The sequence below is a fragment of the Numenius arquata genome, chromosome 8 (assembly GCF_964106895.1).
Source record: "Numenius arquata chromosome 8, bNumArq3.hap1.1, whole genome shotgun sequence".
Lineage (NCBI taxonomy): Eukaryota > Metazoa > Chordata > Aves > Charadriiformes > Scolopacidae > Numenius > Numenius arquata.
In genome coordinates, this window is record NC_133583.1 from 10,697,947 (window position 1) to 10,719,383 (window position 21,437).

At 58.1% G+C, this 21,437-nt stretch overlaps 2 protein-coding genes across 6 annotated transcripts in view; both read right to left on the reverse strand.

Moving 5' to 3' along the window:
- Nucleotides 1-898: 898 nt before the first annotated feature.
- On the reverse strand, nucleotides 899-7,346 carry CPNE9 (copine family member 9). 2 transcript variants are annotated; one of them, XM_074152824.1, is made up of 21 exons: nucleotides 7,270-7,346; nucleotides 5,678-5,718; nucleotides 5,548-5,594; nucleotides 5,163-5,266; nucleotides 4,912-4,951; nucleotides 4,739-4,741; nucleotides 4,240-4,316; nucleotides 3,963-4,026; nucleotides 3,743-3,846; nucleotides 3,558-3,662; nucleotides 3,156-3,197; nucleotides 2,971-3,046; nucleotides 2,845-2,898; nucleotides 2,670-2,731; nucleotides 2,341-2,387; nucleotides 2,071-2,252; nucleotides 1,729-1,856; nucleotides 1,508-1,610; nucleotides 1,373-1,430; nucleotides 1,168-1,241; nucleotides 899-1,051 (listed from the first exon to the last, which is right to left on the reverse strand). In XM_074152824.1, exons 1-21 carry the CDS (start codon nucleotides 7,344-7,346, stop codon nucleotides 899-901), a joined length of 1,641 nt encoding a protein of 546 aa, XP_074008925.1. The 2 variants fall into 2 exon arrangements, with proteins under 2 accessions (XP_074008925.1, XP_074008924.1); XM_074152823.1 differs by lacking the exon at nucleotides 4,739-4,741 and having other exon boundaries at nucleotides 2,845-3,046.
- A 601-nt stretch (nucleotides 7,347-7,947) lies between these two features.
- MTMR14 (myotubularin related protein 14) overlaps nucleotides 7,948-21,437 on the reverse strand; it is a 34,030-nt gene continuing 20,540 nt past the window's right edge. For 3 of the 4 annotated variants that reach the window (XM_074152819.1, XM_074152822.1, XM_074152821.1), the window contains 3 exons: nucleotides 19,448-19,624; nucleotides 11,584-11,739; nucleotides 7,948-8,322 (listed from right to left, as the gene is read on the reverse strand). In XM_074152819.1, the coding sequence (XP_074008920.1) occupies nucleotides 8,145-8,322; nucleotides 11,584-11,739; nucleotides 19,448-19,624 (511 nt within the window). In that variant the 3' untranslated portion in view covers nucleotides 7,948-8,144. The remainder of the gene's footprint in view (nucleotides 8,323-11,583; nucleotides 11,740-19,447; nucleotides 19,625-21,437) is intronic. The other variant, XM_074152820.1, reaches the window with a different exon arrangement.

Genomic DNA, 21,437 nt, shown 5'->3' on the forward strand with positions numbered 1-21,437 from the left:
CTCCATGGGCGGCGGCGGCGGCGGGCCCGGGCCGGGCCGCAACAATGGAGGCTGCGGCGGCGCCTGGCGCGGGGCGGCCGCTGGGTAAAAAGCGCCGCGCCGCCCTTAGCAACCGCACTTTCGGCACGGCCGGGGCGGGCGGGGGAAGCGGCGGCGGGGAGCTGGGGAGATGGCGGCGGGCACGGCGGCAGAGGAAGCGGGGAGGCCTCAGGAAGGCCCCGGGAAGGGCCGGCGGGGGCCGGGCCGCGCCGCGCCGGCTGAGGCGAATCTGCCGCCGCGAATCACAGGCCCCGCCCGGCGGCCCCGCCCCGACTCCCCCCGGTCCTCCCCAGCCCCATCACGGCAGGAGGCCCGGTCGGAGCAGTTTATTTACAGTCGGTAACACGGTACAGAACCCGCCTGCCCTCCCGCCCAGCCGCCCCGGCACCCCGGCACCCCCCAGCTGTGGGGCAGCAGAGCGGGGCCGCAGGCAGGAATGGGGTGCAGGCAGGAGCGGGGGGGGTGAGGGCCCCCTGCCCCCAAGGAGGTGGCGGGGCTGGGACCCCCGGCATGCACCCAACCCCAGGGTCAGCCCCCTCCAGGCTGCCCTCCCTCGGGGGGGACGCACCATGGCCGCCCCACAGCCTGTGCCCCCCCCATCCCTGCCCGCGCTGCCACAGGACGGTACAGTCTGAGCCAGCCCCACTGTGGCGGGGCATCGCCACCAGTCAGGCAGGAGGAGGTGGCAGCCAGGGATGTCCAGCCCCGAGGTCTCGCTGCCAGGAGGGTCCCAGCCGCATCCACTGGCCACAGCAGGGGTGCATCGCCCTTGGTGGGGCCACATCTCTACAGCCCAGCCCCACTGAAGAGGAGTGACGTGTTCTCGCCCCACCGGCCGTCCCCACGGCCCACGGAGGAGCTACTGGGGGTCTGCCTGGCGAGGCTTGATGTCGCGGGTCTTCATGTAGGAGAGTAGCTGCTCAGGGATCTCGGCCAGCACGTCCTTGGCCAGGCGGGCCATGCTCAGCACCTGGTTTCCTGAGTCGTCCACATAATCCCGAAACGGCACGAACTTCCGAGGGGAAAGAAGTTTGCAGCCCGGTTGGAAACAACCCTGCAGCTGCGGGGGTCAGCGAGGGGCTGAGCATTGCTCGCCCGTGGCAGGACTGGGCTCAATGGTGGCGTTACCTGCACAATGTCCCTCTCGGCATAGCGTCCACGGGAGGACAACCGCACCTCATCACCATCCAGCTCCTCCATAGCTGTGGGTGACAGTGTCACTAAGCCACCGGGGATGGAAACACCGTCCCTTCCTCTGGGCCACCTTTTGCATCCCAGAGGAAGGAATGCTGTTTCCATCCCCCTTCCCTGGTGTCCCCAAGCCCCAACTCACCCTCAAACTCAGCCGGACCCACTCCCACGATGATGATGGACATGGGCAAGGCGGAAGCCTGTGGAGCAGAGGGAGGGTGGCAGCAAGGACAGTACCCAGCCTGGGGTGAACTCACGGCAATGAGGGTGCACTCACGGTGACGATGGCCTCCTTGGTCTGCAGCATGTCGGAGATGACACCATCAGTGATGATGAGGAGGACATGGTACTGCGAGCCGTCAGTCACCTGCGCAGCCGTCCTATGGGGACAAGGGATGGGGTCACTGCAGCAGCCCCACTGGTGTGGGGCAGCCATCCTCACTGTGGGACTGGTGGCATTTGGGGGTGGCAAAGGGGACAGAGTCCTCTGGTGCTCACCCAGCCACCTGATTGATGACGGGGGCGAAGTTGGTGGGACCGTAGAGCTGGACGGTGCGCAGGCTCTGGAGGTAGGACTCCAGCACACCCTCAATGCCAGCGCAGCTGGGGTTGTCGGCGTTGTTGTTCTGGGGGACAGGGATGGGCACTTGGAAGGGGAGCACGGCTCACAGTGTCCCCCCACAGCTGCGGGATGCTGAGGCAGGATGCAGCCAGTGTTCTTCCCCTCCCCACTGAGCTGCTGTGGGCACCCCACGGCCAGCCCTGCCCCACAGCCAGGAGATCTGGGAACACTCTCAGCCCTGCCCCATGGCAGGGTGTTCCCCCAACCCCGTGGCGCACCAGGGGGAACTGGTGGGAGATCTTGCCGTCAGGCGGGACTTTGGCACCGAAGCCGTAGGCGGGGAAGAGCTTGTCGCTGTCGTAGTCCTGAATGATCTCCCCCACCGCCTTCAGCGCCAGGGCGTAGGCGCTCAGCTGGTAGGGGCTCGCGTAGTGCAGCGAGGTGGGCTGTGACGGCATCCCTGTGGCACAGCGTCCGTTGGTACCTGCCCCATGGCTGGCCCCAGAGCTGGGCCAACAGGACTCCCTCCCTGCACCGGCTGCACTCACCGTTGGAGGCCGTAAAGTCGATGGCCACGGTGAAATTCAACTGCGTCCTTGGGGGGAGAGCGAGGGAGGCTGCCGGCGCCGTGGCACGGGGATGCCATCTTCCAGCCCCATGTTGTGGCGTGTCCTCTCCACCCCAGGACCAATCACCTGGGACTCTGCTTCCCCAACCACCACCCCACAGCCCAGGGCCACCGTCCTGTGCTCCCTCCCCAGCCCCACCACCCGCTCTTCACCCCCAGGCTGCACCTGCACTGTCACCTCCGTCCTCACCCCAAGACCCTTGTCTGTGGGGGTCTCAGGGAGCTGGGGGCACCTGGTCCCCTACTCACCCGCCCCGGATGTAGTCAACAAAAGTGAACTCGGACTCAACGGAGAAGGAGAGCAGCGTCACCTGTGGGCATGGGGGGGTCAGACCCAGACCCCCCCTCCTTGGTGGGAACAGGGAGGGGGTCAGACCTGGCCTCCTGTGGGCAGGAGCCCCAGGAGTGCCCCAGCGCCACTCACGGTGCCGGAGTTCACATATTTCTTCTTCTTGCATTTCTTCCTGGGGTTTAGCACCTGTGGGTGCAGGGGTGGGTTGTCTCCAGTGCGGGGTGTCCCCCGGCCCCCCGCCCTGGCTCTCTGCCCTACCTCGTACACTGTGAACTGGCTCTGTGCTCGGGAGAGCTCCCGGTAGCTGGTGGCAAACTCCCCGATGAAGTCATGGCTGCGGGAGGACCATGTGGTTGCCATGCCCAGGCGCCCCGGTGAGGAGCACCCCGGTAAGCGGCGGTGGCACCCTGATGTCCCCTTCCACCGCATGGACACAGCCTCACCTCCCATCCCGGTCCCAGTCGTACACGTCTATCTTCACTGTCCTGGGAGTGAATGCAGGCAGAGGGTGAGCTGCCAGCCTGGCTGGCATGGCCCCCCCCCGACCCCCCTGGTCTGGGGACATCCAGCCCCACAGCGTCCCAGCAGTGAGCCCCCTGCCTGCCAGCCGCTGGCATCTCTGCCAGGAGGGAAGCGGGAAATTTGGGTCATGGCAGGGCCCCTGGAAAGGAGGGGGATGCCTTTATGTAATTTGGATTGCAAAAGAGGGTAAAAAACCCAATAATGACGCAATTCTGAGCTGCCTGCCACTGCAGGGTGAAACCCATGAAGGAGATGCTCTGGCCCCATGGCCAGCCAGCTGTGTCACCATCCCCACCGTGCTACCCTGGTCCCTATCTCCATACCGGTCGTAGTCGCCGTTGCAGAGGGCGCGCACGGGGATGGTGAAGGGCTGCCACACGGGGTTGAGTGTGTTCTTCACCACCTCCGTCTTGTGGCAGATGGTGAAGCTACGGGGACAGGGCAGGGTCGGGGTGCACTGTACGGTGACACCGGCACCCTGCCCACCCCACCAGGCCCCCACGCTCACGTGCCGTCCTCGTTGCTGCGGTAGAAGACGAGGAAGGGGTCAGATTTTCCAAAGAAGTCCTTCTTGTCCAGCTTGTTGGCGCATAGCTGCATTGTGATGATGTCCTGTGGATGTGAACTGTTACTGCCAGCTGCCTCCTTGTCCCCAGCCCCAGCTGCCGTCTGTGCTGGAGGGGGACATGCAGCCCCTGCCTCGCTGCCACCAGGACACGGGCACTCACCCGGCAGTTGCTCAGTTCCTCGGCCAGCAGCAGGATGGTCCCACACCGCTTCCCTGGGACTCCCCTGGGAGCAGAGGTGCCAGGTCAGCTTGGGGACATGGAGGATGGGACAGGGGGATGAGATGGGCTCAGGGTTGGGGCTTGTGCCCCACAGCTAGCACTTGTTAGCGTGGCTAGTGTCCTTAGCAGGGGACATGCAGGGACAGGGTCCTGTGGGGCGGGTGGCTGGGGACACGATGCAGAACCCCCCCTCACCCTGCCACAGGGCATGACTCACGTGAGGGGTCTCTCCAGGCGGCCCCGCTGGGACCCGATCACCTCCCCCAGCGCCACAAACGCCTGCCCCAGGAAGTCCTGCACCCCAAGCACAGCGTCGTGAGACCCTGTGGGCTCCTGCCACAGACCCTCCCCCCTCCCCCCCCCTCCCCCCCCCTCCCCCTCCCCCTCCCAGTGCACCCATGGGACCTACCGCCACCCTGCCCTGGGGCCACACCAAGTACCCTGGACCCACCCTGTGCTCCAAGAGGCCCCCACTCAGGACCCAACTTGCACCCCCAGGATGACCCCAGGTGCCCACTCTACATGCTCTGGACCCATCCTTTGCCACCTGGGCCATCCCACAGCCCTGGACCCTCCTTGTGCCCCCCGCAAGGCCACCTCACTTGCCCTGAACCAATCCTGCACCTCTCGGGCCACCCCACACCCATCTGGCACCCTGAAAGCCACCCCCGTGGTGCGTCCTGTCCCCATGGGGTTGGTGCACGGCCAGCACCTACCTTCTGCCAGTACCCGTGGGGCATGGAGAGATGGAGAGCAGGTTAGAGCCCCCTGAGGCCGGTGGCACCTGTCCCTCCTGACAGCACCCACACAGGGCACGGCCTTGGGGTGCCCCACTATGGCATCACACCGGGGCACCACCGTGTGCCCCCCCAACACGGGCTGCGCTCACCTGCTTTAAAACGGAGCAGCTCTTGGAGTCCACGTTGTAGCTGGTGATGGGAGAGCAGCGCCCTGAGCCAGTGCCCATGGGGGTGCCTCAGCACACAGCCCTGCTTCCCCACCCATCTGTGCTTTTTGCCTCCCTATCCTTATTTATTATCAATATTTATTATCCTTATTTATTATCATTATTTATTACTGACTCGGTGCTTTGTTCCACCCTGAGCCGGGGCCGAGCCCTTCCCCGTCTGCCCCACTCACACGTCAAAGCGGAGGTTTTGCTTCTCCTCAAAGTAGTAGTCGAGGACAAACTTGCGGACGAAGTCAGGGTTCAGGGTGTTGTCAATCACCTCCGTGCGCCCAAACTGCGGAAAGAAGGGTGAGGGCGCCCCTCCCCCCCCCCCTGCTGGGACCCCTCCCCATTGCAGCTGCCCTGGCGCTAATCCCGGCAGGGAGATTAGTGGTGCTGGCGGGGCCAGATCATTAGCGTGGACACAGAGGGATCATTAGCGTGGACACGGGTGGCCATATGGGGCCGTTTAACTCAGCCAGGGATTAGCCAGGAGTGGGGGCACTGGAGGTAGCAGCACCCCCAGCACAGGGCTGGGAACATCCTCAGGGACCCGGCAAGAGGAGCCACGCTCACCTCCTTCCACTCGCTGCTCCCCGAGCCCTGCACGAAGAGGACCACCACTGCGGAGATAGGAGCAGAGCTGGGCTGCCGTGCCATGCTGTGCTGTGCCATGCCATGACCCCTGCCTGCTCCTGCCACCCACCTGGGTCAGACTTGGAGAAGGTGTCCATGTCCAGCAGGTTCCTGGGGGGACGGATGCAGGTGTGAGCCACCCTGTGTGCCACTCACCCAGCTCCGCAGTGGGTCCCCATGTCCTCCCCCCCAACCATGGGACAGCACCATGCCAGAAAGCCATGCCAGCACCCTGGGCCGATGTGCTGGCTCCCACCCTGGGGTTCAGTGGGACAGCAGGGTGAGCGAGGAGCAGCATCTCCAACGCTGACAATGATTGAACATGACAGGGAACCCATTTAGAGGATGAAACCTTCCCCTGTGCTGCCGGCACCGGCTGAGTGCCCGCCGCACCCCGGCAGCGGGAGCGCAGCTAATGGCGGGGCACAGAAGTGAGAAGAAAGACCAGCTCTGCACCCCCGATGCAGCCACCGGCAGAGCGATTGATCGTTGTCCTTTGCTCGGTGTGACACCGGAAAGTGCCGGGGGCTGCAACTGGCTCCACTGGGATCCTTCCCGCACCCCTGGGGGTGGCCACAAAGGGTGAGCTGGGGCATGGCCAGGGGCTGTGGGGCTCAGCTGGTTCCCCTGGCCCCTGCACACAGGGACGGGGGCACCGTGGAGGGACCCCAGGACTCCCCCAGCAGTCCTGGATGGGGCTGAGCTCTTGGGAAGCTGCAAAGCCAAAGCTTGCCCCTGCCCTGGGCCATGTCCAGGGGCAAACCCCTGCCCTTTGCCAGAGTTTCCAGGCCCCACACCCCTGCTGCCCCTCTGCCCGCTGCCCAGAGGGGTTGGCAGGGAGGGTAGGGGCTCAGCCACAGGGAAGAGGCACCACAGCCCCTGGTCCAGACTGGAGTTTGCAGGGCTTAGGGACATGCCAGTGCTGCCCAGCCGGGAAGGGGGCTCTGTAGGGCTGGCCGCAGGGTTTCCCTGACCACCCGCAGCATGGGGGATGCTGCTGCCTAGGAGACCACTGCTGCCGGTCCCTGCGGGCAGGACCCCCGAGCTGCGGGCAGCGAGGGCAGCGGTGCCTCTACCGGGCTATATTTAGTCACCGACAGACTGGTTCGGCAGTCGCCGCTCGCCCCTCGGACCCCGCCGGAGACGGGGGCACCGAGCAGCACCTCTTCCGCAGCCCCCGTCCCGTGATGGACCACCGGCTGTCCCACTCCTGGTCCTGCTGCTTCCCACGGGGCTCAGGGAACCGGGCAGAGCCGGGCAGCCTGCCTGCAGCCGGCACCGGCACCCCGCGCCCCGCCAGCATCACCCCGAGCGGGGCCGTCCTGCGCCCCAGCCCCGGGTAAGGGCGGTGGGTCCCTCCAGGCAGCCGCGCCGCGGAGCCGTGCCCGGGGCCAGCGTCCCCCGGGACCCCGCGGAGGGGACGGGACCTCTCCTCGCGGGTGGCAGCCGGGCAGAGGGGCGTTGGGAACACGCCGTGGCACTGAGCGGTGCCCAAGGCGGGACGGGGACCCGCAGCCCACTCCCCCCGGCGGCCGGGGACTAACTGGTGGCCACCGGCTGCTGCGGGACACCGGCACCCCGCGGAGCATCCCGGCGCGTTTCGCACCCACCCGTGCCCGGGCGCCGGTCCCCGCCAGCTCCCCCGCCCCGCTCCCGGCTCACCGGCAGGACACGGTGAGCTCCACCTTGGTTCCCGGCACGCTGCCGGCCGCCGGCTCCAGCGCTCCCGGAGACGCCATCCCCGCCCGGGCGCCGCCGCTGCTCCGCGCCGCCTCCTCCCGCGCCGCCGAGGCGGGCGCGCCCGGGGGCGGGCACGGCACGGCACGGGCACGGGCACGACAGCCCCTGCCCCGCCGGCAGCGCCGCCCCGGGCACCGCGGGGCGCGGCACCGGGGACCGGCCCGACCCTGGGGACCGGCCTCGGGCGGCGTGGGCTCAGCCCCGGGACCGCGTCCCGGCCCGGCGGGGGCTCAGGCCCGGCCCGGCTCAGCCCCGGGACCGCGTCCCGGCCCGGCAGGGGCTCAGCCCCGGGACCGCGTCCCGGCCTGGCGGAGGCTCAGCCCCACCGGGACCTCCCGCCGGGGATGTGGGCTCCGCTCCGCTCCCCAGCCCGCTGCGGCGGATGCTCAGCCCCGACTCCCGCCCCGCCGGGGGCTCCCTCCCGGCTCCCGGTCCCGGCTCGGTGCTATTTCGGTGCCGCCGTTCCCGGAGCGTGGGCCGGACTATTTATAGCGAGCGGCGCCCCCGGCGGAGCGGCTCCCGCCGCCCGGCTCCTCCGCGCCGCCGCCCCCCGGCCCCGCTGCCCGCCTCCCCCCGCCACAGCCCAGACAGGAGGCAGGAGAGGGCACAGCTCGGGTGTCTTTACTGCAGAGACTCGTCGGAGCCCCCCCCCCCCCGCGCTCCCCCAGCCCCAGGCAGGGGTGGACGGTGACGGACAGTGGGTGCTGCAGGTGCCCGCACTGGGAAGGGGGTCCCGGCTCGGCCAGGGGGACCTGCAAGGTCCCGGTTCTCCAGCCAGCGGTCCAGGAGCATCGTGCTCAGAGCGTGCTGCTGCCTCTCAGTCCCACGCCTCGCACAAACTGCTCGAGGAGGCCACCGATGGCCCCCGAGGGACTGGGGGGCACGGCCTTCAGGCCGATGGTCCGGCTGTAGCTGGCCAGAAAGGCGGAACGCACTTCTTCCAGCCGGGACTCACGGTCGCTCGCGGACACCAGCCTAGGAGAGAACAAGGGGAGGTCAGCGACTGCAGCGAGTCTGGCAGCAGCGGGCACACGCTCTGCCCACAGCACCAGCAGGGCTACGGTGCTCAGCTGGCTCCAGTGGCCGAGGCAGCGCCAGCCCCAAAAGGCTCCGGCTACAGCAGCTGGTGCCGCTGCCTCCTTGCCCAAGCCAATGAAACCCACCCCTCTCCCATGGAGCCTCTCGCAGTCCCAGCCTCCTGCTCTCCCCTGGGTCTCCTCCTTCACCAAACCCCCCGGTTTCTCACACCGCCACGCTGCTTACGAGGCCACGGTTCCTACAGAAAGTGCTGCTTTCGCCAAGCGGGCGCTGGTTGACGTCAGCCCCTGCGCCAGCTCCCTCCCCTCCTCGTACAGCGTTCCCAGATGAAGCCTGGCCACACGTGCCGTGCCTGGACAGTCACTTCCAACCTATTTGCGACCGTCCCCCGCTTCCACGGGCCCCAGTCTCTCATGCTTGTGCCAGCACAGACAGCTTTGGGGAAGGGGGGGGAACGAGAGGGGGCAGACAAGGTGACGAAAGCCCCAAGGAGCGCTCCAGGCGTGGAAAGAGAAGAGCCGAGCGGCGTTTTACTTCTGCTCCCCGGCACGGCTGCTCTGTGCGAGCTGGAGGGCTGCCTGCAGAGTAGGGCACGGCCTCCCCCAGGACCTGCTCTCCTCTCCAGCTGATCCACACACCTGGTTAGGGGCAGGGAGGGGGGGGGAAGACAGCAGAGGGAAGGCAGTATTTCCACCCAGGGAGCAGGGGAAAGCAAGACTAAGGTCCAGAGGCAGCTGTTCCAAGCGCTCCTGCCTGAATCGGTCCTCACTGCAATGTGCTGGTGATTCCCAGAGAGAATAAGACGTTCCTCAAAGGTCACTTCAAGGGCACAGCGCGAACCTTCTCCATCAAAAATTCTCTTTAATCTCTCCAGCGCCTGGGCTGGCTATAAATTGGCACAGCTCATTTGAATGGAAGTGTTAACCACCCACAGCCAACAGCTTCGGTCCGGAAACAGCAGCAAGAGGATATGGTGGGAGGCCTATAAACAGCAAGCGGTGCCGAGGCAGCCAACCAGGCCGCTGTTTACAGTGTCTGATAATAAAGAGAAGCCAGAGGGTGAAGGAAAAAAGGCAACATATCTAAACACATTAAAAAGATGCTTTTTTGGCAACCTAATTAGGACGTGGAACTCGCAAACCTGCTAGCATTAAAAATAAGCGACATGAAAGGGGGAGTTACTTGCACCCGAGTGCAGTGATCTTAGATGTCACACGCAGAGGTAAGCGAGGGCGTGCAGCAGTTACGTCCCGTGTCTTCTGCCTCACGCACCCCTTCACAGGGCACATTTTGTATCTAAATGTGTAGGTTTCTTTCACGGAGTGAGACAATCCAAGAAGTCAAGCCAGTAGCCACTGCCCAACGCCGAGCCCTGCGGACCGGCTGCACCATTTCGCTCTGAGCAGTTCAGCCAGGGAGGCAGGTCGCGCTTCCTTGCCAAATCCATGGCACCCTGCCCCGCTACACTTCCTACAGCCTGCCCGCTCGGGGTGCAGGATGAGAGGAGGCTGTCAAAGCCCCAGCTCGAAGTAAGCCCTGACAAGCCCCACACAAGCACAAGAAGTAGGCTGTGAAAAGCGTACCTTCATCGAGCTGCTGCCAGCTGAGATGTAAAGTGGGAATTTAAATAGAATTTAATTTTCCAAAAACTCATACTGTGCTGGGCTGCAAAAAAACTGGGATAAGACCACAATGGGCTCCTGAGCAAACAGAGCTGATGTAGAGAAGAGACTGGAGGCCCTGGGTCAAGCTCAACACAACATCCTTGGGAACTCTTCATCCCTTCCAAACAGCGTCTGCTCCCAGCACCCACAGTCGAGTGGTCCCCAGCCCCTGAGCATCCCACGGCCCCCGTGAAGAGCTGAACAGGGCAAAGCACTCACAGCATCTGCTGCGCACCGGAGGGAGAAGCACCACCCCTCTTCCCCTGCCTTTGAACTCAGCTGTCCCAAGCAGCCAGACTCCAAACTGCATGAGTCTACAGTCTCAGAACAGGCTGATTCAGAGCTCAACTTCAAATCACATTTCTCTACCCAATTTCCTATTCTGACATTAGATCCAACTCCACGGGCAGCAACAACTTGCTGGTGATCAGCAGCCACCAAGCACAGCCAGGTTCAGGGCACGGTAAAGCAGTCATTAATTCAGATGCCCATCCTTCAGTCCCTTCTGCTCCCTCGCCCATCTCCAAACAACCGCAGGAGCAGCTTGGCACATCCTCATGAAAGGAGGAGAGCAAATCCCCGCCAGGCCATGTCCGACATCTCTCATGAATTTTTTCATCTGCCAATTCCTGGGTCTTGTAGCTTCACCATAACAACGTGGGGGCAGCTGCTCTGCTCGGCAGCACAGCACACAGCCCCATGAGAAGGAGAGCCAGGGCAGCCAGCCCGTCTCACAGGAGATGTTGGTTTCCACGTCGCTTGCCCTCTGCCTCCAAAGCAGGGATCTCGGCAAGGGACCGCAAGCGTTTGGCAGCACAACTCTAGCACAGCTTAGCTAGCGGCAGCCCCTGATCTGCCATTTCAGTTTCTTGATTGAGAGTTTGCAGCCTGAAGGCACAAGCCAAGGTTCTCCTCTAACAGCACTTAAAGCACATCTCCCGTCTTTCAAGCTTCCACAGAGGGGGCTTTCTATATGGGGATGAACATTTGCCTCCCAGCCGTTTTACGTGGCAGGATGTGGCAGGATGCAGGGCGTCTGCTGCTCTGCACTGGCCAGATGCAGCACTTGCAAATGCTGCTGCGTGTGGTCAGACAAAAATCGGGGTGACAGAAGGAAAGCCCCTCTCTTACTGCAGCAAGGATCTGACCCCAGCAGGGAGAAAGAGATGAGCAAGATCCAAAAGCAAGAAAATCTGGGTTATCAGTCCTGCCCTGACAAGCACGCATCCTCAAATGCACTCAATTATGCCCAAATTCAATGTCTTCAGGGAAGAAAGAAAAGCTTCTTCTTCCTACAGAAAGCAAAGTGCCCCCTCCCCGTCATTAGGCAGAGAAGATGCCGGTTTCTTTCTGCGTTCAGCATAAGCAAAGAGCACTCAGTGACTGATTTGTGGACGGAAAGCATTAAAGAAGGGAAGACAGGATGGCTTGTTACAGGCTCCCAGGCTTCCTCCAAAGTGCCAGGGTGATAAAGTTCCAGCGCTTGCCGCCAGCCGACAGACCCAAGGAGAGATCCTGTGTTTGAGACACTTACAGGCAAGTGCTAGGGAACTCATCCGGGAAGCTGCAAGGGAGAGAGGCGTCTGCGCTCAGGATTGCCTGCTCCCGAATACTGCCACACCCTGTCACCATCTGCCAGCTGCCAAAGTCTGTGGAAACGGAAGATCCAGGCAGAGAATGGTCCGCCGATCTGGGGCAGAGAGAGAGGGAGACGGCACGATCAGTCAGGTCATTCAGCCACATGCCTTTCGCTCACGCTGGTGCCAGGGACCTGCCGGGCTGGCTGCCAGTGGCGCCTGTGCCAGCAGCTTTGACACTCGGGGACCAGGGTGCAACACGCAGCTCTGGATGGGCCCCAGGCCAAGCCTTTCCTTTGAAAGCACGGGGAGAGCAAAGCTGGCTGGGGCCGACCAAGCAGCAGGAGCGCACCGGGAGCCGGACAGGACAGAGCCAGCAAGAAGCAGATGGCCATGCAGAACTGTGAAGCCCGTTAGTGAGATGCAATGGCACGTCCTGCCCCAAATCCCTCACAGATGTGGACATCGTGCTGTACAAGGGGCATCTCCCTGTTGCTTGTTGTAGCTGTTAGCACATCCCAGGGCAGCGGCAAGGCCTGATGGAGAATCAAGCTTGTGACTTGGTTAGTGCTGAAGAAGACTTAGAGATCCTTGGTCCGGTAGCCGTTAGAAAGCAGATCACTCCTGAGGCATGAACACCAGATCTGAACAAAGCCAGTTGCTGCTCAAGATGTCCCCAGGCCTCCCCCCAGCATCTGAAGACCTTTTCAGTCCTCTGTTAGAGGAATGGACTGTGCCAGAAACCAGGTGGGAAAACTTCTTTAGAATAGGAAAAACAGCCAAGAGAGTTTAATTGTTTGCTGTATGCAGCCTCCCACCAGGAAAGGAGGAAGCATGAAATCTGGTAAGTGAATCTGAGGAGTCCCTCCAAAATCTCAGAGGAGAGGGCACAATCACTTGAGACGAACCCGAAGCTCTTGGTTTCTGGGGAGCAAGCAATTACTGAGCCCTGCTGCACAGCAGAGTGTACATAGCTGGAAGCACAGCCTGTGGCAGAGCTACTCAATTACACACTCCCGAGATCTTGTGGATAATTTATCTGAGATCTGCTGGGCAGATAGCAGTGCACCAGCTCCAGCTCTGCTGGGCCAGGTACTTGCACGCTGTCTTCACAGCTAAGAATAGCAGTGGCGCACTGCAGCTGCTCCCCAAGAGACCAAGAGACCAGCCAGAAAGACAGGATCTCCCACAGCAAGAAGGACCTCAGAGAGACTGGAAGGCAAGGCTGGGGGGAGATGCACATCAGGAAACCTATTTGCAATCTCGATCTAATTCCAAACCTGCCATTTAACTAGTCTGATCAATACAGCCATGTTTGAGAGGTCTGAAACAAGGTCCTGAGCTGGCCACACAAGCAAAGAAGGGCAAGTCAGACAGGTCCTTGCATGTCAGCTTCCCATCACAGTGCTGACGTTCCCGCAGCTGCAGTTTGGAGGTAACAGCACTGTTTGGAAGTTCGGGGTCTGGAAAGGCATCACAGCAGAGAATGGGAAGAGCAGAGCTTGACCTGCCATGTATAGCTCTTGTCCTCTGGCTGCACGATGAACTGAGGAGTGAGGTTCAGAGAGGTGCTGCGAGCGATAAGTATTGGGAAAACCCCTTCTTGCGAAAAGCTGTTTTTCCTAGAGCTCATAACACCATAGTCAGAACGAGGGCATTTCATTGAAAGCAGAACTGCAGCATACACTCTTAGAAAGACTTTCTGGAGATCAGACAGGGATAACCTTTCCTGGGATGCAAGGAATTCGTAAGGGAAAGGGAGCAGCTGTTCAGTGACATCTACCCCTCTCCCTGCCTTTGGAAGGTAAGGCGAGGAAGTCAGCATGATGGAGGAGAGCTGGCAGAGCATTTGGGCCCAGAGTTTGGTGCCATGCTGGAAGCACAGTGGGAACAGTGCAGAAAGCCAGGGAGAAGCAAAGAGGAGCACTGCTTCAGTGCAGAGGGAAGAGGAGTACAGCATAGCCAGACAGGAAAAACAGGAGCGTCACAGGCAGTGACAAGAATTTGAGCTAAAGCACTGAAGAGGTCTATAGGCAATAGGGTTGGGCTGAAAGTAGACGGGGACATGACTCTGTCAGAAAAGTAACGAGTTGCTGAACAGAGGACAGGTTTGGAGCCAGGCAGAAACAAAGGTTTTGAAGAGGGCAAATCTGGATGGCAGAGGAGGGCTTGGGCTATGCCAGGATCTCCAGGTGAAGGTGGAGAACTGAGCAGAGCTCCGCAGGTCTCACAAAGGGAGAGTGGTATCAGGAGCCTGCCTAAGAGACTGCACCCACGTGGCAAGTGAAGGAGTAAGACACGGTCCAGAGCCCCAGGGACAGTAAAAATGTCCTTTTGCCCAGTAACAGCCATACTGGTCAGATAAGTCTGCACTAAAGAAGGTGAGAAGAAAACTGTTTCCTGCTTTGGGTGTGTGGCCTCAGCTTCCAGGTGCTGGTAACCTTCCATGGTTGTCAGCTAAGATTAGACTGATCTTACACCACCTCTTGGAGGTGGATCAAGTCACCTCTTGAATTGTTTCTTGGACAGGCTGACAAGAGCATCGTGTACCTCTTGCATGACTGACTCAGTGTCTCTCTAGCCCTCGAACCCTTCCTGAAGTCCCCAACCTTGTCAAGCAGCTGCACAAAGTTAGTCAAGTTACATCTAACCTAATAGCACAGGAGTCTAGGAGTTCAAGGAAGCCAATTCTGTGTCTCGCCTCCAGGCAGCAGAATAAACACTTGTTAATTAATTGAATAAAACTGATTGACTCTGCAGTGAGTCCAGGCCATCTCTCTCCTGGCCGAGATCTCTGAGCCTAGCCAGCAGAGCTAAGATATCGTGGCAGGCTTTCCCCTCTATACCCAACGCCTTCGCAAGGGAGGCTCCTGAAGAAGTGTCACAACCAACAAGCATCTTGAACAGCATCGAGAGACAGTGGGGCCAAGGCTGGGTGAGAGAGGCGGGGAAGACACGGCACAGGAAATCTTGCCTTCGCACTGCAAGGACAGCAGAGCTTCTTAAAAGCTGAGCTTGGCTTGAGACCAAGACCAGATCTCTGGGGTGACTGTATCCCAGTGCAATCCAGTCAGTGTTAGAGGTGAAAGTCTTCCTGTTATTTCTACCCCTGAAGGCTTATTGTAAAGTCTTGCTGCAGAGGCCTAAATAGGGCTTCAGTGAGGCCCCCAGAGCAAGTTGGAGCTCCTAGGACACGAGGAGCAGTCCCCAAGCTTGTAAGAAAAACTTGTTTGGAACATGTTACAGCCATGCCAGAGGCTGGCGAGCTGCGAGGGCAGTTTGGAGGCTCTTGGGAAGCAGCCGGACAGCAAAGCTGACATGGTTAGTGAAGATGAGATACAGCAAGTCTCCAAGTCACTGTCTCTGCCACAGACATCTAATGGCAGGCAGAAAGAGAACGAAAATGAGCTTCACACACCCACCTCTTCACGTCCACGAGTGGGAAGAAACTCCCTCAAAAGTGCAAGATTAACAAAATTAGATTAGCAAAACAGAGATGAGCTGCAAGCTGTTCCTTCACACAAGGGAGGACCTCTAGCAGGCCATAAACTGGCAACTCCTAGCCTGGAACGGTTCCTTTTAATTAGGTCAGTGCTTCCCATGCAACATGCTGCACAACACAGAGTATTTCAGAGCACACGGACACTCAACTACCAGAGGAGAGCCAACACCGGAGGCAGAGCAACAGTCAGGGATCCTTCCCTTTCTTAATACGTAACTGAGCCGAGTGCCAGGTGCCAGCAGCGAGGCTCTCATCCTGCCCTGCGCTGCCCCCGCTTACCTGCCATATTTCTACACACCTAGGACTACTTGGGAAGCAGCTCATTTGCCAGCATATGCTCTGTGCCTCAAATTGAAGCGTTAAGTAGGTACCATACACACAGGCAGACTGTGGCAACCTGGAGGAAAGGGCAGCCCTTCCCACCTCTGCGTGGGAAATGTTGGCAGGGAGTACTTGGCAGAGCACTGTGCTGAGAGCCCTGGCTGAATCCCAGGCAGTTATCTACCGGCTGTGTTAGTGCCGTCACAGCCTCAGCAGCCAGTCCCCTGCAAGCACAACCGTTTTTGATTGCAGCACAGTCAGGTGTCAGCCGGCAAGCCCATTTTGTGGCACAGTCGTGTAATAATTCCAGAAAACATTCCTGTCAACAATTCCTGTCCTGCTGTGGTCACTATCCCAGGTTGTCACATCGCAGATACAGCTTCCAAGCCAGGTGGCTGTAAGGAGCGAGACACATAGTGTGCATGCAGTCTTATCACTATCAAAAAAACACCCAAAGCCAAGGGACAGCAGCTTCTCTGTCCCTCTCTGCGCTCCCTCCAGACCCACAGCTGAACCGTCTGCAGCCCTTTCACTAAGGGAGCTCTCGGTGGCTGTTGACTAAAGCAGATCCTCCACAATTTAACCCCTGCGAATCTTGATTCTTCAGATCTTAGTACTTTGGGTTCTGTTTAATTGACTTAGCAAAAGCACATTCAACCAAAGATTATCCAGCTGCTAATCCACATTAGTGCAATGTGCACACACGCTAAATCCCTGACACAGATACAGGGTTTTTCTGCAGTGTCATGGGACACAGACTATTAGCGTCAAATGCAAACACAGAACATAGTTTGCAAGCTGCTACCCCCTCGCACACAGGGATTTCCACTCAATGCACACTATCTGCCATGCTCAGAGCTCTCAGTCTGTAGAACAAGAAGCACCTAGTTCTACTGTACAAATAATCCATGCAGTATCTTCATGCATGTCTGCTCTCAGAAGATGTGATCATGTTGGGATGAGCTAGAAAGACTGCTAGGAATCTGCCTTTGTACTGCTTTGCCTACCAAGAACCATCCTGGGATTTACGGGTACCTCTGGATCCGAGCAGGACTCGGAAGATGCGCTGGTGAAGTGATGAAAGCAGCAGATCACTGACGTGGCCCGGCCAGGAGAGGGGCTTGGCTCCCACCAGCTGAGTTGGCATTTCTGACTCTTTCCTTTAGGACACCCCAGTTCCCTTCCCAGGCCCTGCTCATCTCTCTCTGCCTTCCCTTTCCCTCCAGAGCTCCCCTGCCTGCCGGCACATGGACTGGGCTGTTTACATGAACTACCTGAAGGGTGCCTGCTGGCATTTTACAAGCAACCATTCTTCCTCAACTGCTGCTGCAGTGGTTAAGTGTTTTGTTGCTATGGCCACACAACCAGAGGATTAGGAAGTCAAGTACGCTAGTTTCTTCATCTTAAGAGCCTTGGGTGTTAACCTGCCAGCAGCACCGTGGAGATAAAGGTATTTTTGGCATCATGATCAGTCTCTGTGCTCCAGCCTTTCCATTCAAGTCCCATCTTTCTTCAGGAGGTGAAGGGAGAGAATTTACCCCTTCCTTCCATCACAGACACATTCCTTCTCCACCCAAGATGGGACACCTCCCTTCCTTCAGGATGGAAAATGGTGGCTGAAGGTACATGGATATCTGCATGGAGCTCACCAGACAAATTCAGACTAACACAGAGTGAACAGGGAGACCAAAGCCAAGAGATATGATATAAACCCACTCTCTGGAGACAAAATGCACCATGTTCAGGCCCCAAAAAGTGCAAGCCATGTCAGCATCTGACAAGGCAATGTGTTGCTGAAGTCCTTCGCCAGCAGAGCTGTTAGCAGTGTTACCCCAGGGAAGGCAGGCAGGGCACAGACCACAGTCTGGCTGATCTGGCAATGGACTGGGAAGCAAAGGAGCATGAATGTGCCATAAGACTTGGTTTGAAAGACAAACTCTGTTCGGCCGTTGCCTTGACAATTCCACCCACTCCCTTGCAGGGTGTCTAGGCTCATTTCCTCCAGCCTGTGCACAGAGAGGAGCAGGGGAAACCCAGGTGACACCAGAGATGGAGAGCATACAGGTGTACACACTGTCCAGCCAGCAGGAACGTAGCAGGCTAACCAACCATCTCTGCGTGCAGCTGACTTCACTGCTTTGGTCTCACAACTGATACCCTTCTCCTGTCCTCTTGGTTTCACGTTGTGCAAGGGGTTTGCTCTCCTACCTCCTATTCCCCACCTCATGCACCTTTTTTCCACAGCCCAGCCCTTCATGCTGCCTTGTTCACAAAAGTTAAGAGGGACTAGGAGTGGACTGGTGCAACTTCGCTGCATTGAAGGGTTATAAAGGCTTTGTGCCACGTTAGAAGCTATCAGAAAGAGATGTTTATAGTAGAATTCACAGAACATTTACCTCTTACAATGACAGAATACTGCAGCTCCTTCTCAGGTTACTTACTGGGCATAGGGAAAAGCCATCCCCAGGGACTTTGGCCTGGCAGTAACAAACTTCCCCGCCACGCTTGACTGCTGCTTCAAGCCCTTGGGGTGTCAGTTCTGAACACCTGACACCATTGGACACTAACAATCCAAAAGCTTATAGACATCTTATCCAGACACAGCCGGAGGAAAGATAATTGCTGGCTTTACCCACTCTGAGCCTCTGGAATGCAAATCCCAGGGACCGTGTGCTCAGCCCCTTCCTGTGGTGCTGCTCTGCCTACTCTGTCTCTCCCTTTCACTCTTGCAGAGTCCGGCTGAAGCATTACAAGCAGCTTCTTTCCCAGCACTGCTCCAAGTTTGCTGCCAGCCCAGCGCTCAACAGCTTGTCAGGTCTTGGGAATGGCATGAGACCACACATAGGAACTGTGGCATCATCGTTGTGAACAAAAGCAGCCCCCAAGACAAGCTGCTTTTTCTCCAGCATTTTGTCCTCTTCTTGTGAGAATTGTTTCATCTTGCAGAGAATGCAGAGGTGGGCCCCAGCAACAACTCAAAAACATCCCATTGATCTCTTTCCCTGGGGAGAACAGTTCACCTCTTTTATGAAAGCTGTCAGACAGCGATTCTTCTCTGGAATCAAGAAACTCGGTAAGAAAGTCTTATAAATTTTCAATGCTTTGCTTGTTTGTCATTTTATTTTCCATGTGATGAGAGAGCACTAAATTTTGGCTGGTGGCTGTTTCTGAAAGGAATCACTAGAAAAAGCCTCATCGGAAAACCTGCGGAGACTACACAAGCGTTTGATGCTGTTAACAGCAACCTCTTATCTAAGAGCCTCTTTATCCCCTGTCGGCCTAAGCACATGGTGTTTGCTCCACAGGCTCTGTTCTTTCTTCCCTAGCCGAGCTCGCAGCCCTGCCTTGCCCTGCCACAGCATCAGACTCCAGAAGGGTGCCAGAATATCCTTTGTTATGGCATGAGATTAAGCTCAGGTCCAGGGTCCCCATTCCCCGGTTGCACAGCAGGAGCACACAGCCTTCCGGGCAAAATCCTTTGCCCCAGCACAGTGCTGGCAGCTTGCTCGCAGCAGATTCTACCTCTGCTTGCCACCAGCACCCAGAATTTTTCCACCCTGCAGCGTCAGGAAGGTCAGCAGGTGGAAATGGGGACAGGAGAGATGCAGAGTGAGGTCTGCTTGGCTTGAAAGGCTTCCTCCCACACACAACACAGCCATTTCAAACCCCTGCGGGTGCATTTGACAGAGAAAGCGCTGTGAGCTCCAAGCATGCAGGATGCAGAGACGCCAGAGCTCGTGGAGGTGAGGCATGCACTGAAGAGAGGCAGAACAGAAACCTAGCTGTTATCGGCACAGTTCCTCACTCCTCTAAATGGGCTGAGGCAGGAGTTCCTGTGTTTAACGGCCAGCATTTCACACAAGGTCAGGCTAGAAAGGCCTGTCTGTAGATACAAACCCACGTGCTCCAGGGTTCTCGGAGGTGCACAAGTGCAGCCCTGCACTCCCTTTACCAGACACTGGCTTTGCTGAGAAGTGTTCTACTCTGTCCCGTCTCACCTGGATCTGGGCACTTCCAGTGGGCTGCTTCCAATCCTCAGGAAGTTATCAGAATGGGTTGATGAGGAAGAGCTGGAGGACTTGACTTCGACCATCCCTGTGGAAGGCAGCCTGTCTTCAGACTGTTGTGCCCTGCTCCAGAGCACGGCTTGTGGTGATGATGCACAACTCTTCCTCCTGTGGGACAGAGGACTTGGGTGAGAAAGCTGGCTTTCCCATGTACTGCAACTCAGAAGCCTTTCCACAACAGGCTGGATTTTACCCCAGCAGGTACAAGCTCTTGTTCCCACTGAACCTGCCCCTCTCCCTTCCAAGAAACCATGAGTGGTGGTACATGGACCTCAACCCATCTTAGCCCATTCTTTTATAGATCACCATCCACGTGACCTGGAAATCAGAGACAGGAGAATGCATCAGCCCACACACATACAGCGATTGCTTTGTTTAGTCTAGCTGTAGAAGCGCCTCAAGCAAGGGGCCTCCCAGCAGGGAAAGACCATTTCAATCTGCTCTGAACTCTACAGAGTATCAGCCAAGCAGCTAAGCCCAGGTGGGTGTTAGTGGACACTGATGAGGGTGACAGGGACACAACACCAGCGTTATTTTCCCTTTTAGTGATTCCCTTCAGGCACCACTGACCACACTTCTGACTACGTGCTCAGAGCTGACAGTGACTCCAGATGTAGGTGCATTTCGGCCCTCTCTCTGTGCTGACAGCCCAGAACTGCTCTGGCTTCTTTTCAAGCCAGCACATTGAGACTCGGGTGTGATTCACTGTCCATTGCTGCATCAGGCCTAAGCTCACAATACCATCCAGCTACATGCCAAATGGGCACACATACTTGGGACTAATCCACATCGCTGCTGTGTCATGTTCAGAAGACTTTTTTTTTCTTGTATCTTTTTTTTTTTTTTCCTGGAAGAGCATCAAGAATTTTTCCCCCTCAAAAACCACAGTGAAATGGACAAAGAGCTCCCTACGTACACAAGTGAAAAGTCTAAAGCAAACAAACTCAAGGAGAAAAGATGCTGTTCTTCCTGGAATCTGGAAGGGCATCTCAGCTTTGACTGAGATCTCAAGCACTGTCAGCAAGTGCAGCTAAAGACAGGCTCATTGTACAGTGGGAAGCATGCTATCCTCTCTTCACTTCTTGAAGTGTGTCCACCCTCAAACATCACACCACAGCCTCTCTCAAGCATTATTCATCTCATGTTATCAGAGCTGCCAACATCTCCAAGCACAGCCTGCAGAAACAGACTTGTACAGCTAAAAAACAAATGCCTCTCCCTGCAAGGAGACTTCGAGGCCACCTGTTTTCAGGACAACACAATGAAGCACATGCCCTCCTCTCCCCCCTCACACTATGCACCCAGCTTGTAGCAAGCCCTACCTGTTCTCCAGACTACACAGCTACAACAGCCTGCAGCAAGACATCCATGTGCAATCCCCTCGCTAAGCACTCATGGCAAGGCTGACAACCTTCCCTTCCCCAAGCTCAGGCCCACAGCATGGGCCCAAACCATCACCGTGGTAGCAGCAGCTGATCCCAACACCATCTAATGTCTCCAACAGGAACCAAAGCAAACTAGAGTTACAAAACATGTCACAAAATCAAGCCCTGACACCCACAAGTGCAGCAGATCTCTTCCAACACGCTCTGGCCACTTCACGTCTTATGAAGATCACGTGTAGGTTTCATGCTGCAGGATCTAGTCTGTATGTCCTGAGCACTCAGAGCAACTTAAATGCTTCCAGTTTAATATCCTGTAGCCAGGCAAGTGGAAAGTTGTTCTCTACTTGCTGCAGTCACTTTGCTGGATAGGCAAGTGCTGTGTGTTAAAGAGGACTCTGTGCCGCTCACTTGGCAAATGCAGTTTGGGGCTCCCCATCTCTGTTTTGTGATTCTGCAGGAAGATTTTCTCTTCCCCTTCTTCAGCATTTTATAAATTGAATCACAATGTGCTTTAAAAGGCTGCTGCCACTAGCATG